Source organism: Rhopilema esculentum, chromosome 6 (genome assembly GCF_057945365.1).
Source record: "Rhopilema esculentum isolate cy_ngs chromosome 6, ASM5794536v1, whole genome shotgun sequence".
In the NCBI taxonomy this organism is placed as follows: domain Eukaryota; kingdom Metazoa; phylum Cnidaria; class Scyphozoa; order Rhizostomeae; family Rhizostomatidae; genus Rhopilema; species Rhopilema esculentum.
In genome coordinates this window covers 5,774,924-5,794,103 of record NC_142820.1, presented here as the reverse complement: position 1 = coordinate 5,794,103, position 19,180 = coordinate 5,774,924, and the positions used below count along the sequence as shown (strand labels likewise).

Sequence of the window (19,180 nt, the reverse complement as noted above, 5' to 3'; positions counted from 1 at the left end):
AGTTGGTAATGTAGCGGGAACTTTAGCATTAAACAGGAAGTTTGACCAAATTTCAACCTATAATTCATTCAATTTATTGGTCATGGTTGGTCATAGTCAACTTCCTTTTTTGTAATATACTCTTTTTTATAATAACAATTTTATAAGAACACGACCTCAAACAAAATAAGAACAAGCTGAGGCTAAGCTACTGTAGAATGCAATTTTGAACAAAATTTTATCTAAAAAACGAGGACTTTTAGCCATATGTTGGTTCTTTTTCGGTGAAAATCCATTTTACCCCAAAGCCTTTCCATTTTGCAAAGCATCGTCTTTCCATTTTGCCCCAAAGCCTCTGAAACCTCTCAGCGGCCTTCCAGCCATATTTGCCCTTCAATTCTTATAAAATGTTATAGATTAGAGGACATTTTATGAGCTGAAATTATTGTTATGATGAGCTCAAAAGAAGCTGCAGCTAATATTTGCAGATTTCCTTGAAATTGGCTTTTCTCAAAAGGATGCTCATGGATTCACCCAAAAACGCGAATTCCAGGAATGTTTGTTTCCGCAAACTTAATCTCCTTATACTTTCATGCCATCAATTTCTCTTACTTGTTATCATCATTAAGCCTGTATATGATCATCTATTTCAATGTTAATGAATTTTCTATGGAGAAATAATCGGTCAAAAAAGTTAAGTTGGTCACTTTTTTCTGAACGCCCCCCAAACAAAATTGTCTAGGCACATCATTGGCTCCGTGACAGGGTGGAGAATGGGGGATCAAGGATAAATTTAACACCCATAGCACAAGCTATATTGTTTTGCAAAAAAATGGGGGGCATGGCCCCCGGCCGCCCCTTCGTTGGATGCCCTGTTAACATACCCATTTGAAAATTATCTCCAAGTTCTAAGAACAAAAGCTACACTCATTTTTTAAAAGAAACAGGTTATAAGAAACGGTAGGCTCGAATTGAAACAACCCTACCCGAATTGAAAAAAGCTAAGAAACTTTTATAATTTGCAGTTTCAATTTTCCGAGTTGACAATCGAAACAGTCTTGACACTGAACATCACTGTGTATTGCAACACTAAAATTGACGGGAGTTTGCATTTATTCTCAGTAAATTGCACACTCAAAAAGTTTGAAGAAAAATGAAACAATATATCTACTTGCGTTGAATCGTTGAGATTTGTGAAATCAAAAAATCATTTAGTAGTTTTTAATCAAAAGGAAAATATCTAGACTAGACAAAAGAGACTAGACTAGACTAGACCTAGTCACTTATATAGATATATAAAATGCCCGGGGGTAACTTCGAAAGGCAGAGGACTCCAAAAACCCTACGCTAAAATTAAGAGATAATATGAAACGCATACCCTTAAATTTAATTCAATTTTCCAAAAATCAAACAACTCAATCAAGTAAATGAAAACATATTAACTTGCTTTGCAAAAAGATTCCCAAAATATAAGGTCGTGCTCAAAATCAGCCCCAATTAATGACCATGTTTGAATTTTCCAAAATCGAAATTTATTCTCTACTTGAGAAAAGGTACCCTCAAAAAATGGAGCATCCCGTAACCCTGTATGTAGAGCTTAACAACCCCCTGGAATAAAATAAAATGAAATAGTGTAAATCAGGGCATCTATTCCAAGTCTTTGTATGGACTCCACCCATTTAGATTATTCACTTTCGCAAATTTTTAAAACAATTTGTAAAAAACAAGGCCTAACATCATGGTTTTAAATTGGCTTCAACAAGCACCATTTGATGGTGGGGCTTTTTCAAGGAGGAGTCTTTTTTATGTCAAGAAATTTTATCATGTGGGCATAATTAAGAGGAAGCCTTATTCAAGAGAGGGTATATTCGAAAGAGGAGGTTTTTTTAGAGAGGAAGGGCTGAAGGCTATTTATATAAAGTCCAACGCCTGGCTCTTTAAACTTCAAACTATTGACGAAACAGGACGTTTGTCTGAGTCTTTACGGTAGCAGCTAAAACTTCCATGTAAAGGGTCTAGAGCACAGGCTAAACAGTAGCTGCAAAATCTCGTCAGTTGTTGAAAATATTGTTTAAAAAGATCTCTGTGAAAAAGTTAACAAAATTATGCTATTGTGAAAACTTAAAATGGAGCTTAAATCTAAGATGGTGTTCTAATAAACTTCTCATTCTATTCAATTTTCTATCAAAGGAATATCTTCTTCGCTTCGAAAGCTTTGTGAAGCTTCGTTGACATTGGTCATTTCGAAATGTGCTTATAATAATCTCAATAATCTCAAAAATAATCTCCCCATCTCTTCCTTGGTCTTCCTCAGCTACGCACCCCCTTCCCTCCCCCCACCCCTCCTCTACACAGCCTTCATATATAGCTTTTACTTAGAAATTGCTTCTTGGCATGTATTCAAAACAATTACCTGTGGTACAATCTTTTATTTTCCTCATATTTCTGGTAGCCAGCTCTTTAGAAATTCTAAAGAGCTGGCTACCAGAAATATGAGGAGAATAAAAGATTGTACCACAAGTAATTGTTTTGGATACATGACAAGAAGCTAGAATTCCAGCAGAGCAAAAGAAGGTACTCATAATAGCAAATGGCATTGACCTGTTTACCAGTTTCAGTAGTTGACTTATGAACGGAGCGAAGGCTGGCCCCCACCCGAGCAAGGAATTATGCAAAACTAAGACACTGAGATCTGAAAATTAAATCATTTTACAAATCAAGTCCGTCAAGGAATAGGATGATGTAGTGTTTGATTAATATAATGTTTTAAAAAGAAAGGAAAACAGTGTAAAACATCTAAGCTGGATCAGCATGATTTGAATATCAGTATTTTTCTCAAATATTTGAAATAATTTGAATTTCAGTTTCCGCTATCATAGATAATAGAAAGGAGAACTGGATTGGCAACTAGGGACTGGGAACAATAGCGTCCCTTGTCCTCTTCACTCAATGTTAGGATTTATCGTTTCGGGAGCCAAGAGTAGAAGGTTCGTTTCCGGTTTGAAGGAGTGCAACGTTGAAGTCGTGAACGAAGAGAAGTTTTGTTTCGGTTTTTCAATTTGAGTTCAGTTTCAGTGATGGCGGATGCTAACGATTTCGATGACATTTTTAATTTCGACGATGAAGATATTCTAGAGGTAAGAAAAATTCGCTCTACGACCTCGACAACTCCTATGCTAGCAGAAGAGTTCCTTAGCTTAGGCCTTAAGCTTGAAAATAATGTTTTTCGGCGTACTCTTTAACAAATATGATGAAATTGAATGCAATAAATATTTCCCTTTGCGCTAAAAGTTTTTCTTTTCATGTTATCGCCGGTGGTCAGTGATGAAAGTTTTAGAAAGCATACGGCGAAAGTTAAAGCAAATACACTGTTTATAAAAGTAAGTAAGTCCCCACTTAGAAAAAAATGACATATACTGCAGCCTGCTCCTTTTTAAGAAACTAGGCAGCCTGATTTTTTTCCAATTTCCGGAAAATGGGACGAAATCTAAGTTCAACTATATACAGTATTTTATACTTAAACAATGCATCTTCATTTTTCTGGTGTCCTTGTTTGCTATGGAGCGCTATCCTTGAAGATGATTTTTGACAAGAAAGCTTTATGTAAAAAGGAGTTTCTAAATGAACATATAAGAATTCAACAAGCCTCATTTGAAAATATTTTCTTACATGAAAGAAACTAAACAACCTGATATGAAAATATGAGTTTCCTTAGGCTGGGACTTACACTACTTTGTTTTCTCTTGGAAATCGCCAGTTGTACATGCTTTTTCATGCATCTCTTTATATAATAGGAGCTTTGTTGTATAAAAAATAACTTTGTTAATTGTACAAATTTTAGAGCAGTATTTATATCCAAGAAGCATAACCCCACTATTATCTTTGAACAGTAAGTATTGCACTGCTGTCCAGAGATTTGCTGCATAACCCCTCCACTATACCATGGATTCAGACATTTCTAATCCTTTAGACTTTTGTCAAGTGATTGTTGCTCTTAATTTTAGGAAGTATTATTACAATACTGTGACGAGAGGGAGATTGTTTTCATCCAGCCACAAGAGCAACCAGATGGTGACAACCCAGGTATTAGCTCAAGAACTAAAAAGCCTAAAGGGAAAAAAGAGAATGAAAAAAAGAAAATAGAAAAATCACAGAAAATTAACCTGGTCATCGACTCAAACATGTTGAATTCAATTATTAGAGATGCAATAATTATGATGCAGAGAGATCCTATGCTAGATCACCTTTATGAACAAAAAATAAAACTCCTTCAGCAATCTCTTCCAAACCTTGACTTCCTTATTCCAAAGTTGCAAAAAACTATTGAAAAATTTGGCAAGGGAAGTGTTGCAGTGGCAAGAGAAACCATGTGGAGAGAATTCCATAGTATTGGCTCTGACCAGGAACTTATTAAATCCCTTCAGTCAAGTCTTGAAGGTCCTCTTGGATTCGAGTCATGGTTTTTATTGTACATACAGACCAGTCTTCACAAACAGCTTGGAATTGCTCTTGATGAAGAATCTGTGCCGCAAATCAAGATTTCAGATGACGAGAAAGATGTAATTGCATATGTAGGAGGAGCAATATTATCCAAGTTAGAAAAGAGATTCTTTAAGCTTTTGAAAACCAGTACCCCTGAGAAAGTGAGCTCAATTGATAAGGATTTACTTATCATAGATTCCTTTAAAGCAGAAGATGGCGAGGAAAAATCAAATGAAAAACTCATCAGTGCCCTGAACAGAGGTGGATTGACACAAGCAAAAAGTGGATTCTGTGCAATTTTACTTGTTGCAGAGAACATCTTTCAAACACATGTGTCGAAAATTGAAAAAACAATAAATGCTACTTACATCTTAGAAGACTGTCTTCAAAACAGTGAAATTGAAAGGAAATTTTTGAATTTGATTCCCCAACAATGCAGCTTTGAAGATGCATTATTTGTACAAAAAGCTGTGCTTTCATTATACATAAAGATACGGTGTCACAGCTATGCAAACAACACAATTGATAAATACAGAAGAGCGGCTGATAAATCTTCAAAACAGAAGGGGATACGAACAGAGCTAAAGACTAAAAAAGACAATGATAGAGACTAAAATTTTTAAAATGTGATTACAGTGAGTTAGTCATAGTTTTTTTAAAAAGTTTCTTTAAAAAGTAAGCAAGAAATTAGCATATGGTAAGAATCTACCAAACAAATATTTTCTTAACTGAACAAGAACGGAATTTAATTTTTTTTTTGAACTCTGTGATATATTCAAATAGTCATTGCATCATGGGTCAAACAGGTGCACCAATTTAAAACTTCTGACTGAGTATATCCTGTTTCAGGTTTTAGAATTTAATCTTGCAAATGTGAAATTTGGCAAAAAAAGGTGCAATGCAAATTAAGGTAACTATAAGAAACATATTAAAAAGATACATTTTAAGCAATATTAGTGGTTCTCTAATAGAAAATTATGATACAAATATTATGCTCACATTAAAATTGTTGTTTTTCCAAATTGGTTTTGATTATTGACTTGTATCTTTAATGTCCAGTCTCTTTGCTTTTGGGTACCCCACTCTCTTTTTCAAAGGACTGCTTGTAACTGTAATTCCTTGTTTTCGTTTCTTAGTCCTAACATTTCCTTTTGGTGTGATTAGCATGGCAATGGATCTCTGCATGCGAAGCTTGTTTTCCTGATATCCTAATGAATACAATGTTGGGTTTGTGGAGCGTCTTGCAAGAGCCCTATGTCGACCAAAGTGCTCCTCCAAAGGGTCTTGACTGAATTTGCTTGACAGGACATAGCTAAAGCCATGGCTTAACAAGTATCTTGTGGTTTCTATCAATGCATAAACTGAACTCTGTATACCTTCATAGGTCTGAGGTGATAAAAACATCTTAGCTCTCTCTGATTTTGAGAAATTTCCATTTCTCTTCTCAGTTGCATCTTTCCAATCTTTTAGATAGCCCAGGAATGTGGACTGCAGAAATTCAAATCTTGGATCATTAAGATTTGTAAATTGGGCCAAGAATGGCTTTCTCTTATACTGAGCTTCTTTTAAAGAACGTGTATTGAAACAGTCAAAGAACTTGTCCACAAGCCCTATAAAATTTGCTGTTTCTGAGGCCTCATCATCACAGTACACTTTTATAACATTTGACATTGTTTCGCTCAGGACTTGGGCTGCTAAATTGACTCTCATTTTGGAATAGCTGTTCAAGTAAATGTGATCTCTTGTTATTTTTGGCAATTTTCTTAACTTCCCATGGCTGTCTTGCAAGTAGCATTTGACAATGTGGCTCCAAAGTAAATGCTTTCCATTGTTCCAGAGGTATCTTGTCTTCAAACCTGAACCAGAGTTTGCAAGGTTGTTTCTGATAGTTTTCAGGAGATGGGGTGCATCTGAAAAAAGGAAAACATACCGATGCTCCCCAGGAGCAAAAATATTAATAGCTCTGTAAACAGCAGGATCCTTGTCATTTTTGTGGATTCTGTAAAATCTTTGGTTTGGACTTGCTTTATCTGAAACCATCAAAATAACTTTCAAACCAACATAAACTTCAAGATATCCTATTGCTTTCCAAATCAATGGATAAAGGATATCAGCTGTTGCTCCCCTTGTGCCAAAATATCCAATTGTCTGCTTCAGATCTGAGGCAAGACCAACAATCATAAAAACAAGTGCATGTGTAGCAACACAGGATGAAAGCTCTCCCTTCCTAAAACTATCAATGAATTCATCCATGTTGTCACCTAAATTGATGAATCCTATCAGTTCACCAGTTGTGCTATCATACACAAGGTCATCTTTGATTGATACTTCATCAAAAAGGAGAGCAACATAATGCTGCATGTCATGTTGTAGCTTTGCAACATCTTTTTTCAAGTCATCTAGGACTTCCTTACTAAATCCAGCTTCAGGATGGATTACATTGGAATAGTCCCTGAGAGTTCTCTCGCAAGGAAGCCTTACAACTTTGCTTTCCCTCAAAGCATTGTATGCAGATGGAGATCTCAAGTGCAAATGAAGGGCAAAGCGAATCATCATGGGGTGCCATCTGAAAGAACTTGGATTACAACTAAAAGATTCAACTTGTTGCTTCCAAAACAATTTCTCAAATGACCCTTCCTCCATTTCATCTACTTTACCTTCAATTATTCCTCTAAAATCTTCATGCACTTCTTTCTCTAGAAATACTCCATCCTGGTGAATTTGTTCTTTCAAAGACAAAATTTCTTGATTGAGAGATTTTTCTTTTTCTCTAGCAATCTTTATTGCCTTAACAAGCTTTGATTTTGCCACTTTGTGCAAAGGTGCTTTCATTGAAATTGGCTTTTTGATGTTCTCCTGTTCTTTTCTCATTCTTTGGTGAAAGCTTTTTTCAATTCCTGTACAGTTTAAACATGGTCCTTCATTGTGCACCAGCAAGTTGCAGGCTGAAGACCGAACATTTGTAACTACATGACAAGGGTATCTTTCATCATCAGACAGTTCATCAACTGTTTCAGCTGCACCACATTTGTCTGGATACAGTGGCTTAGATCTCGAATGTAAATAGAAAGGGACAATAGACCTTGTAGTCGGAAGTTGTCCAAACTTTTGTAGCTCGGGTTTCACTACTCCGGGACATCCTTGAAAACTATCTATGTCATTCAAAAGCCATTGTAGTCTGCACCTTTGCAAATTTCTTAAATTCTTTTTGTATATAGAATGATCCACTGGCAGCTTAACCCCTTGACACTCAATTTCATAACCAATGGAACTGTCAATTTTTACTTTTATTTCAATGTCAGCATTTTCTGATAATTTTACAACATACAAGTATTCATCACATTTCCTAATAATTTGCCATGGGTCTTTGATAAAGCGAATATCCTTTTTAATATCGTCTAAACAAGCGTACTTGATCGCTTTTACTGGCTCTTGTGGCTTTAAATACTGTAACTCTCTTCTGGGTGCTGGTTTAGGTGTTACAATGCTTTTTTGAGGAAGAAGTTCAGTTGGCAAACTGTTCTCCTTCAACTCTGGGATCCCGTTCTTATCTAGAACAGAAAAAAGTCAGTAGGTTTGGTATCCTTTAGGTTTGGTAAATTTTCAAATCTTAAAATAAACATATCATATTTGGTGAGAAGGATGTGGAGGGATTTTATAAGAGAACATTTTGGAAATTGAGTTTTGGAATTTTCTCAAGATATCCTACAGGCTGTAGGACATTGAGTTTTGGAGCTTTCTCAAGATACAGGTTGTAGGCATCTTAATATATGTTTTTATTTACGCGGACATGTGATTTTGTTTTTTCCTAAATGAAAATAATTGATACGTGAGGAGGTAAAGATTCCTATGTCAAAAACAAAAAATGGATAAAATGTATTCCAAGAGTATCTTGGTCGATAGGCAAAATGAGGGTCCGCTAAAGATACGTGCGAAGAAGGAAGCCCGTTGACCGGTAAAGTCTGCATTTGACTCGTTTTTTGCACTATCAAATGGACATAAATACTTGAATAAAATGCATTCACATACCTATAAAGATACATTCCTCTTTGAAGTGCACAGCACATATCTTTGCACTCTTAACCTTAAAACCCTTGTCACACCTATCGACACAGTGAACAAGCTTTGCAGTCCATTCTGAGTTGCCTACGCGATTAATATTGAAAAAACTCAAGTGAGGATATTTAAGTTTACAACGATATCGTCTGCAGTTGGATACACAACAACTTGCTCCAACCATTTCAACTCCAAATTATGCCAATTTTTCTAAAGTTTTCATATTGATCCTTGTTATCGTGGACTCTCCTTTGCAACCGGAAATAAACCTTCTGCACGCCACACAAAATATCCTCGTTTTCAACATAGTCCTTTGAAGTTGCCGCGCTGCCAATCCAGTTCTCCTTTCTATTATCTATGCCGCTATACAGTGTTTTATTGTGATAAACAACAAAAGGATTAGGCTAAGCTTTGAAGCTGTCATATCTCTACGGGCTAAATAAACCAAAAAAGCAAAAGATAAATTCACAAAAAATTTAGACAAAAGAAGGGCCAATTATTATGCAATGCTCTCAAGTAGGGAATTTTGAGATAGCCCAGAAGAAAATGCTTTTAACAAAATATTGTGTAGATTCCTAAACATTTACTTGCAAATAGTATCGTCCTTGGAGGGTTTCAAAATGGCAAAAAGGCATACACACATTTTGAATTTTAATGAGTAACACTTAAAAAACACACTAAAAGTTTTAAAATGCGAAAAATGGCCATTATCCGTCGCTATCCGTAAGGTTGTGTGATCAAGATATTGTTCAATTTTCACATACGTTTTGGATCAGTACATCAAATCTTTTGCCACAGCATACTGAGAACTATAGTGAGATACTCTCAGAGCTTGTAGCAAAGATACTTGTAAATAGAGTGGCAATGTGATGACCTTAAAAAACCTTTTTACAGAATTGTTTGATTTTAAGTCAGAACTTGAAAGATCACCAAAAAATACATCTGAAAGCGCAAAATCAACTTTGTTACCGATTCGCTGTGTTATTTATGCTCGTTTGGCAAAAAATCATAAATTTTATTTACATCGCCACGCTATAAAATCACAAATATCTGCTTCAGCTCAAAAATAAAAACATGTAAATGCCAGAAAAGTAGGGCTATGGTAGTAGGGAATTAAAACCTCAGACCTCTTTGTTAATCCAGGACAGTAGCAAATTTTCAGCTCTTACTCTAGTTTTTGAGATGTTTTTGCTAGGGGCTCCCCCTGTCCATTATCTTAGCTAACATGTAAAGATACAAGATTTAACAAATATGGAATAATTTGAAAAAGTATAACACTTATACAAGCTTTTTATTCAAGTCGTGCTTCTAGTACAGACAACCATCTTGGAATCTATACCTTAACGACGAGATTTCTGTGGAAGCAAAAGCAAGAAAATCAATAACAATCACTGATGCGGCATCTCTGTAAAAACTTCCTGTCAGGTCCGAGGATGACAAAGAAATGCTTACATTCACAGCATTAGATCTTTTAAAGATGATCTTATACCCCCTCAAATGCATCAAAAGTGCGGTAGACTTATTTCAACAAGCCCTTTTTGGACTCTTACCTTTCAAGCTTCACCCTAGTTACCCCCTCCTGGGTCCCTATTTTGTAACAAATTTCAACTGTAATTGGCAAGTAACCCCAGGGGTACACGTTTAATTTTAGAACAGGTGTAATCAGGTTACTTTGTCATTTTACTTGATCGCTTTGTCATTTTTTTTCGAAAAAGACTTCACTGCACTTTGGCACAGAATAGAAATGTGACTTTGGGCATCTAACTACCACCAAAATATGCTCTAGATAGATATTAACGATAAATAACATACTATAGTAGAATTGAAAATGTTTCGAAGATTTGAAAAACAACTATAGTGGAACCCCGCTTGTAGGAATTCTGTAGGGAGAAAGAATCTATCGTAGTAGCGATGCGTTCAACAGGTGCCATGGTTTTGCCTAGTAGTGAACTTCACAGGAAACCTTCTGTTGCTGACTGAGACCCCTGCCCTCGTTTTCAATTTTATGTTCAAGGTTGACCAGTTGTTGTCAGTGGTTGTTGTTGACTATAAACATTAAGGTGTGAGGTTTAACATATTTTACTTCGGCGTGCTTCGGCATTATAAATTTTGTTGTACGCAAAACATGGTCAATATACATTTGCGTTGCTTCCACTGCATATCAGATAATGAACAACGATCAAGAATACCTGTTGGAAGATGATCATGCTAAGCTAGAGGCTGATGATAATTTTAATTGCCACTATGTTAATGGCGACGGGAAGCATGAAGCGGATATAAGAGAACAGCGTATTTTATCGGTGGACGATATAATTAATGAAATTGGGTCATGTGGTTGTTATCAAGTTTTGCTTGGAATTTTGGTTTGTCTTATAAATGTTCCTATCACTTATCAAATATTGATAATGTACTTTACTGGACACAGCCCAAACTGGAAATGTAAAAATGGCACAAATCATTTTTGCAACATAAGCGGAGAAGTTTCACCCGCTGAAACTGGCAGATTTAATTCACGATGCTCAATGCCAAGAAGTAGCTGGGAATATGTTGTTCAAAAGGATTTTTCATTTGTGACAGAGGTTGGTTAGTTTCTCTCTCTCGACTCAAGACACAACAGAACCCTCGGGGCATATTGCAGAATTTGTCAGACCCTGATTTTGTTTGCCCTTAAAAGTACGACTGCAAGCTTTAAACTCTGTGTGGCATGTAAGGTGTGTCTTAATTTGGGTCTAGTAGCATAAACTAGGCAAACCTAGTTTTGCATTGCAAAAACAAGTCTGTTTGGAAAATTATTTGCAAACAAAAAGCAAAATATTTTTACTTTGTTTTTACCAGTTGATGTTTGTTTTTACCAGTTAATAATAAAGTTTTTCAAGCAGTGTACTTGAAGAATAAAAGTACCCACTGGGAATTATATTGCAAATAGGAAAAAGGCTTTGTAGGGACTTCATCTCCATAAACTTTCCAGAGGGAATCCTTTATTCATATTTTCTCTTATTTCTTTTTGACAGTTTGATCTTGTCTGTGATGGTAATCCAATGGCTGCATTTGCAAACTCTGCTTTATACTTGGGCTGGGCACTGGGATGCATTCCTCTTGGCATTGCAGCTGATTATTTTGGGCGTAAACCAATAGCACTTGTCTCATACATCCTGGTGTTGCTTGCTGTTTTCACAAGTGCATTTGTCACAAGTGTTTGGCAGTTCATTCTTCTTAGAGGTATAACTGGCTTTGGCATCACTGGTGTAGGCATTTCAGCATTTGTACTTGCATCAGAAATGGTTGGCAAAAAGCACAGATCAATTATGGGGAATTGCATTTTTATTGTTGGAACAGGTGCATTGTTACTTCTGACTTTGCAAGCATATTACATCAGAGAATGGAGAAAGCTTTCAATCATTTGCTCAGCCCCATACCTACCATCGGCTATCATGTGGTAGTAAGTATGATGTACAGCCAAGTGAATTGTTATAATTTTCAATCAAGTTGAATTTTTTGGAAGTCTTGTGTTCATAATGGAGGAAATTCTCAACTTTCTTGGTGCAAAGTAGTGCTTGCTCTTTTACCCCCTTCATATGATATCTTTTATGTCAACCTGCATTCAACATCTGGTACAAAAATAGGAAGCATGGTTTCATATTTTTTGACACCTTTCATAAAAGCAATGGTTAGTAAGGTATCAAGAGATCAGATTTTTGCTTTTTTGGAATATGTTCATAAAAATTTGCTTAAAAGCAACTAATTTGGCACATCTAGAGGTGGGCAGCATCATTGCAAAAAAAATTTCCAAACTTCTCTTTTTTCCATTTCTACATATGCTTTCACTTTAAATTAAGTCTTCAATATGCAAAGCAGTCCTTTTCGTTTAGCGTGTGCGATCCCACCCGCACACGCCTGCACACACGGTGTTAAATTGCATGTGCTTTTCATCACACGCGCAAACAGGTGCTTTTGCAGTTTCCTGTTAACATCAATTTCCCATGGTCTCTTGATTGTTTATCCTTTTCCCTTGGCTTTTGACTGAAAGCTCCTTTCAACTTGGTGTCTCGTCTTTCAGCTAAGTTGCCATTAGCATGTTAAGTGTAATAACTGATTTCTTGTCAAAACATAATTGTGCCCTGAAAGCAAGTAGCTGTTGGCAACAACTTTTATTTGCTCTTGTAACTTTGGAGAGTGACAATGACTTTTGAAAGATGGCTGCTAAGGGCAACAAAATCTGTTATGTATTGATTGAATTTAGTTTTGCTCTTGCACGTATTCTAGTGGCTTTTACCTTTCTTGCTCCTTTAACCAATTTTGTCAGGTTTGCACTTCAAATTTTCTTACAAGTGCAATCACATGCGCAAATTTGTTTACATGTGCAATTTGCCACACACGCGTAATTTTGCTCACGAAAAGGACTGGAAAAGATAGACAATTTTTACCTTCTAGTTGGATTTATGAGTCTCCAAGATGGCTAAGTAGCCAAGGACAGTTGGCTAAGTCACTGAATGTTCTTAAAGGCATTGCAAGAATCAACCGTCGGCCATTTCCTAATGCATGTATAGAGCAGAGCAGCAATGTCAAAAAAGCACAGGGCACATTGGTCCATCTCTTCCGACCTAGAAGAAGACTTTTCATAACCATGCCTCTTTCTTTTGGATGGTATGTGTCACAAACTTTTTCCCTTGATGCACCCATGCCTTTATTTTTTCCACTAAGATCATTTGAATTAGGCAAATAACTCATGATACACTTTTTGTTTTGTAATTAAGCTTGTGATGTATTCATACAATAAGAAGTTTTTTTGCTATATCAGTTTATAAATTTTGCCTTTAATTGAATAACAAATTTAGTTGACATTGATTTAGACCTAAATCTTTACAATAGTTACAATAATATTTAGCTTTCCAAGATTCTTTTTATTTTGTACCATGTTGTTCAACCTGACATAACATGCTAGCAGCTAGAGGTAGTGAGAAAGTTATCAAAAAAACAACAGATATCTTTGCTGTTCTGGCCAAGTTTATATCTTAGTGTTGGTTGGTAGGGGGAGTGATTTCCTGTATTCAGGCATGTTAAATATAACATAAAATACAGTTAGGTAAAAAATGAGTTGATCCTTTCTCTAGTATTAATATCTTTCTTTTGAGAGTTTTATCCGTTTTTAGACAAGTTTGATTTGTCATGTTTTTATCTTCTAAAAAATTTCTATAAATTTGCTAATTGTATACATTTCAGGATGATTGTGGCAATGACCTTTTATGGAATATCATTGTCATCTGGTGACCTAACAGGAAATATGTACAGGGATTTTGCATTGATGAGTTTGACTGAATGCCCAGCTACCTTTTTAGCTGTTATATTTCTTGAAAGGTAAGGCGGATCTTTGTCTAAACGAGAAGACTTTTGATTTGAATTGGAGGGCAAATTTTCAATTAGTTGGCATCAATATTCTGCCTTAGCTCTGAAGGATTTCCAAAGCTGCTGATAGAGATACTTCACACATCTAGAATGCATTATTGTTGGATATGTATCTCGAGATGAAGGTTGATGTTTCAATAGCACAAGTCACCAAATGTTTTTTCATATCTAAGATGTGTTGATATTTTTGTGGAAGGGTAGATAGGGTAGCTATACACTGTGAATAACAAGTATTCTTGGGGATTCCAAGTCCCCTTTATTCCTTCCTGCCTTCAGGGCTGGCAAAACTAGGGCCGAACCCATTTTCTGCAGAGCCAGATAAACTTTTTTAGGCAGACATTGAAATGTAGTTTACCATTCTGTATTTTGATATGCTTATCATTCCCTTAAATATGCCCAGCTTAAGCTACATTGCAATAGATTATTCCAATTTATCACATGATCAACTTATTGATGCAAGATGGATCACAATCAAGGCTTGAATACAAATAGCAACACGTTTTTTATACCATACGGATTTTAAAATGGAAAGTTTTCTTCCCCGATTTTGAAACATTATATATATATATATATAGACCTAGCCAACTTGTTTGATGTGCCTTCTTATATTGTACCGTCAGTTCAGGTTCTTTGATGCCTAGAAGGAGTAGCTAGGCCACAGTTAGATCAATCACAATGGTTAAGTTCTGTGCAATAACTAAGTATGCCAACAGAAGGGACAAGAAGTCTTTTTTCAAGCTACCAAGGGTCATCACGCCTCTTGATAAAGATCGATTTGCAAGAAATAGCCAGGGCTATAAGTGAAAAATAATTGCAAATTGTGATAGAAGCATGAAGCTTTGTAGAGTTGCATAGTTTGATACGCTAAAAGAAAGGGTGCAGCCCCTTTCGAAAAATGCCCACAAATGCTATTTTTTGACTGGGCTAGTGACCTGGTTGGGGTTTCTCCAATACTTGTGAACATTTTATCAATGACTATATTTGCATTTGGCCATATCTGCTCGTTTACCTACAGGAATTTATACAATATACCCAAAAAAACATTCATAAATCAATCAAATTTGAAGCAAAATAGTCCAAAACAAGTACACACTCTTATATACAACAATAAATTTACAGAAAACTTTTACTAATAATCAGCAGACACCTGTTATTTTGTTGTATTTTTTATATTTGGTACTGCTAAGCATCTGAAGGTAGCTTTTAGGACGCTAAATAGCTGTGCTTGTCTAGCAGAATCCTGGTCTTTCCCCATCGATGTGATTACTTCTCGTGATCCCTATCTCATGATATCTTGCTGACTCTAGTCTGCAGTCTGCTTTTAATGAATCTTGCTGAGTGAACTCTTGCGGTATAGTAGTACCACTACGGCATGATAATATGGAGATGGGTAAAGTTTGCATGCAGGCTAGATATTGGCCAGCTCGCTCTAAATTCCGAAGCGTAAATTCTAATGCAACAGGTCTCAATTAACGACTCGGATGACCACTCGGCCTCTCCACTGCACATAACGTATTGTATCAAACTCAAATGTTGTGTTATCCATGCACGATATAACCACAAAGTATATTCTATTCATAAACACATTTATTTACAACTGCATATCTATACCACATTAATAAGAAGGTATACACATGCACATGGATATTCCATTGTTTATACATAACGCTGCAATGGACTGACACACGTTTGCTGGTATCATCCCCTAGGCGCAGGAGTAAGTGGATACCCAGGTATGAAGGCTTGCTGCTTGCAAGCTTCGAAATACACTACCTGGTGCATTGGCTGATGGGCTAGCAAAGACTCAAATCTAAAAACACAACATATTTGTGTATAGCTGAGAGTTGAAGAAGATCGAATTACATTTTTATCTCTAAAGGCCTGTTTCGTGAATACAGATAGAACTGTGGGACATAGTGATGAATGAAAGCGTTAATATTATTGCCTTGAAGTTTCCTTTAGACAAAATCTATTTTAGATGCAATTTAAGCCATCCATAGAATCCCATATTTCTAAAACTAAGCTAAGAGGTGGAATGAATCTATTACTTGCTTATGAAATAGATCCGTTTCACCTGCCTTGTGTACCACTTCTGTAAAATGTTGCTTTCATCTTCAAAGCTACATTTCAAAAACATGTTTTACTAAATTATAGATTGGGTCGGAAGAAAACAGCTGTTGGTTCTATGGTGGCTGCTGGATTATTCTGTGGTAGCATTGCATTGTTTCCAGAAAAAAGTGAGCTTTACAAATTTTAGTCCACATTTAAATTCTTCTCATTGCTCACCCTGTAAGTAAAGTTATTCATATACGATTTCTACTTGTTTTGAATTTCATTGACTTACTTTTGCTTAACATTTTGTTCTATAAGTCAAACAGTAAAATCTCACTTTTTCAGTTTATCCAACTTTACGGATCATTGGTGGGATGGTTGGAAAAATGTTTAATGTTATGGCTTTTTCTGCCTATTATATTTGGACAACCGAATTATACCCAACAACTATCAGGTAAATATTGTTATAATTTGTTTCGCCACTAGGAATGGCCAACCTGCTTTTGTAGGCTGCGTCCCCAATATTTTGGTTATAAAACAGTGAGCCATTTGTCTGTGTATTCAGAAAATATAAAAGGTTTACCAGGGCCCATGCCACTGGGGGCCGGAGTGGCCATGGGCGTTCCCCCCACTTTTTTGCGAATCGTGTATTTTTCAAAGCTGCAGTAAAGGGGGAAAGAAGCCTTGGCCCTCTACTTTTGCTAGCCTGCTCCCCTCCCCCACTTTCAATATCTTGACGTAGGCCCCGTTTACATAAAGTACATTCAGATAATATTTAAGGTTGAGATCAAGGAAAATTTTATTGTCTTGCTAATTTCTTTTAACAGTTTTCAGTAGCAATTACTTTTAAATTTTAAATGTTATATACTCACTACACTACGCAATCGCTGCCTCATGCAATGAAGGAAAATTTCAAGTGTTTGTAATTTGAGGTTATGACGCTCTACAATTTTGTGCTCTGCTATTTTGGAACAAAGATTGCACTGGGAAATGTCTGTTTCTTCTCTTTAAGTCTCGAGGCGGCAATCATTCCCTCATTTTTTCATATCACCAGGGCTACGACCCTGTTAACTAATATTTATGTAATTATCTAAACAACCAATTTTCAGGACACAAGGTATGAGCTTTGCATCTTTTTTCGCTCGAGTTGGATGCACAACGTCTCCGTTCATAAGCGATGTGCTCAAGTTGGTCACTCCAAGTCTCCCATTTGTGATCATGGGCGTGTTATCGATTTTCGCTGGAATGCTTTGCTTGTCTCTGCCAGAAACGCTTGGAAAATCAATAATGGAATCGCTGGAAGAATACAAACTTAGTAAGTACCTTAAATTGCTGGAATAAATACTCGTTTTTCTTTTTGAGTTTTGAATGCAGAACCGGATTTTAGAAGATCTTTTTTCTTCTGTTACAGATCCCTTAGCAGCCATAAATATTGATGAGGCCAAGGATCATGTGATAAATCAACGGATAACACGTGATTCTTGTGAAGGTGAAGAAGAAGACGATGCGTTTTGCGAAAAAGATGCTCTCATCTCATGATTCTATGTCTGCAGCAAATGCTCTATCATGTCAAGCTGTATGCCAAAGCCATTTTACGAAGTATAACAAATAATCCATTTCTTACAATTTTGAAATTTTGCTTTGCACTGCGGCTCATTTTTGAAGCCACTGATACACACACAATAAGATGCACTCCACGTAATTTCAATTCAAGAATCTTTGATTGGAAAAAACGCAGTTAAAACGAAAATTTGTTGCTCAATTTTTATGTAAAATCTTTATTTGGTACCTGCAGCTACGCATATGTAATACATGTTTTGATTAATCACATTTCCTAGTGAATCTATAGTAAAATTGTTCATTCGCTTAAAATAACTTTGTCCGACCTTTGCCAGTTTCAACTAGCTTTTAGCTCAATCAGCTCACTCTTATTGAAGCAACCCGCTAGCATCCCCATAGCCTTTAGCTGCCCAAGAATTCCCAGCTCATGCATTGCTGTACTGCATTGCATGTGGATCATTTTGTTACAAATTTTAATGTGCTACCTTGAGTCGGTTGCAAAAAATATTCTCACACGTTAGCTTATCGTTGACCAAATGGAGGAGTTTATTTTGCACATGAATTCTTGCTTGAAAAGAACTCCAAGTTGAATTGTGAAGCTGGTGCTTGGAAAGCTCACATTCTTTTCTCGCTAATGAGAAGCCTTCCTTTTTATTTCGTCTGCTACAACTTTGCTTCAATGCTTGCTTATGTCTGATTTTTCAGTAGTCTTATTTTTCTCTTCTTTTAAACTAATATACATATAGCTTCCATCCCAAAATAATTCACCTTCGTTTCATCTATTTCGCCAGCAAGTAACGGATTCATTCCACCTCTTATTTGCCCTGTGCTGGCCTCGTTCAGATCGTAAAAGGTATGCCAGCTCTAGGATAAATTTTAAGAATTTTTCAGTTTATCCTAAATTTCTAAGCCTAGATTGCTCGCACATATTAAATTTATATACATCTCTTTGGCGATTGCTTTTCCAATGTTTGCCCGGCAAGAGGATAACTAGTTATGCTATCACCTTTGCCACAGACCTTTTGGGCCCAAACTCTCTCACATTCACAATTATAATAGGTTTCTGTTTTTTTAACTCCAATGCATTCAGTATTCCCAATGTTTTGGGAATTTATTTTTAATCAGTCTAATAATATGCAAATTGTTTGGTGTCTAACGCGCCAGTTGTTTATTGTTTGTGTCAAAAAGTGGTACACTTTGTCAAATATTGTACTTTTCTACTCTTGTGGGCTTTCTTAAGGTTTGTGAAGCATTGATAATGTTTGTTTGTAAGTAAGTAGTGGTTTTGTTTGTAAAACAGAAAAAATTTTGCAACCTAACGTTTATATCTATTTTTAAGAATTTATCTTGGAATAATTAAATCTAATGTCTCGTCAATAAATCTGTATTTATGCCAAAAACGATAGTACGATATTGTATTTAAATGGAATTTATTCCTTTTCTCTGAGTTAAGATCGTTAAGACATTCTTTTGCTACAATTTGTTTCTATAACGTTATTTGCATGTTATATTACGTATGGGATTTTTGGATGCATTTTATTGAATTTCATTGCATCGCTGTTTCTTTATAATTGTTTACTTTTGTTATTCAAGTATGCATGCCAACATTTTCTCGTGTATAAGAGATTTACGGTGCGGAAATTCATAG

General features: G+C 36.0%; 3 protein-coding genes across 4 annotated transcripts; 2 read left to right on the top strand and 1 right to left on the bottom strand.

The window, feature by feature from the left end:
- Positions 1 to 2,977: 2,977 nt before the first annotated feature.
- On the top strand, positions 2,978 to 5,481 carry LOC148960100 (uncharacterized). Its single transcript, XM_089108823.1, has 2 exons — positions 2,978 to 3,116; positions 3,984 to 5,481. The coding sequence occupies exons 1-2, from the start codon at positions 3,057 to 3,059 to the stop codon at positions 5,073 to 5,075; spliced, it is 1,152 nt and encodes a 383-aa protein (XP_088964949.1). The 5' UTR covers positions 2,978 to 3,056; the 3' UTR covers positions 5,076 to 5,481.
- LOC148960099 (uncharacterized) lies at positions 5,475 to 8,876 on the bottom strand. The gene is made up of 2 exons (XM_089108821.1): positions 8,491 to 8,876; positions 5,475 to 8,012 (listed from the first exon to the last, which is right to left on the bottom strand). Exons 1-2 carry the CDS (start codon positions 8,699 to 8,701, stop codon positions 5,494 to 5,496), a joined length of 2,730 nt encoding a protein of 909 aa, XP_088964947.1. The 5' UTR covers positions 8,702 to 8,876; the 3' UTR covers positions 5,475 to 5,493.
- Positions 8,877 to 10,532: 1,656 nt separating this feature from the next.
- Positions 10,533 to 17,972, top strand: LOC135686069 (solute carrier family 22 member 15-like). Of its 2 annotated transcripts, none has more exons than XM_089108822.1 (8): positions 10,533 to 11,096; positions 11,529 to 11,956; positions 12,949 to 13,161; positions 13,738 to 13,872; positions 16,075 to 16,157; positions 16,318 to 16,426; positions 17,082 to 17,287; positions 17,360 to 17,972. In XM_089108822.1, the coding sequence occupies exons 1-8, from the start codon at positions 10,686 to 10,688 to the stop codon at positions 17,509 to 17,511; spliced, it is 1,737 nt and encodes a 578-aa protein (XP_088964948.1). In that variant the 5' UTR covers positions 10,533 to 10,685; the 3' UTR covers positions 17,512 to 17,972. The 2 variants fall into 2 exon arrangements, with proteins under 2 accessions (XP_088964948.1, XP_065058292.2); XM_065202220.2 differs by having other exon boundaries at positions 10,535 to 11,096; positions 17,384 to 17,970.
- The last annotated feature ends 1,208 nt before the right edge of the window (positions 17,973 to 19,180 follow it).

Coding starts and splice junctions, on each gene's coding strand:
- LOC148960100 (XM_089108823.1), top strand. CDS start 3,057: ATGGCGGATGCTAACGATTTCGATGACATTTTTAATTTCGACGATGAA. Junction 3,117..3,983: donor ACGATGAAGATATTCTAGAG/GTAAGAAAAATT, acceptor TCTTAATTTTAG/GAAGTATTATTACAATACTG.
- LOC148960099 (XM_089108821.1), bottom strand. CDS start 8,701: ATGGTTGGAGCAAGTTGTTGTGTATCCAACTGCAGACGATATCGTTGT. Junction 8,013..8,490: donor AGAGGAATGTATCTTTATAG/GTATGTGAATGC, acceptor TTTCTGTTCTAG/ATAAGAACGGGATCCCAGAG.
- LOC135686069 (XM_089108822.1), top strand. CDS start 10,686: ATGAACAACGATCAAGAATACCTGTTGGAAGATGATCATGCTAAGCTA. Junction 16,158..16,317: donor TGCATTGTTTCCAGAAAAAA/GTGAGCTTTACA, acceptor TCACTTTTTCAG/TTTATCCAACTTTACGGATC. Junction 16,427..17,081: donor TTATACCCAACAACTATCAG/GTAAATATTGTT, acceptor ACCAATTTTCAG/GACACAAGGTATGAGCTTTG.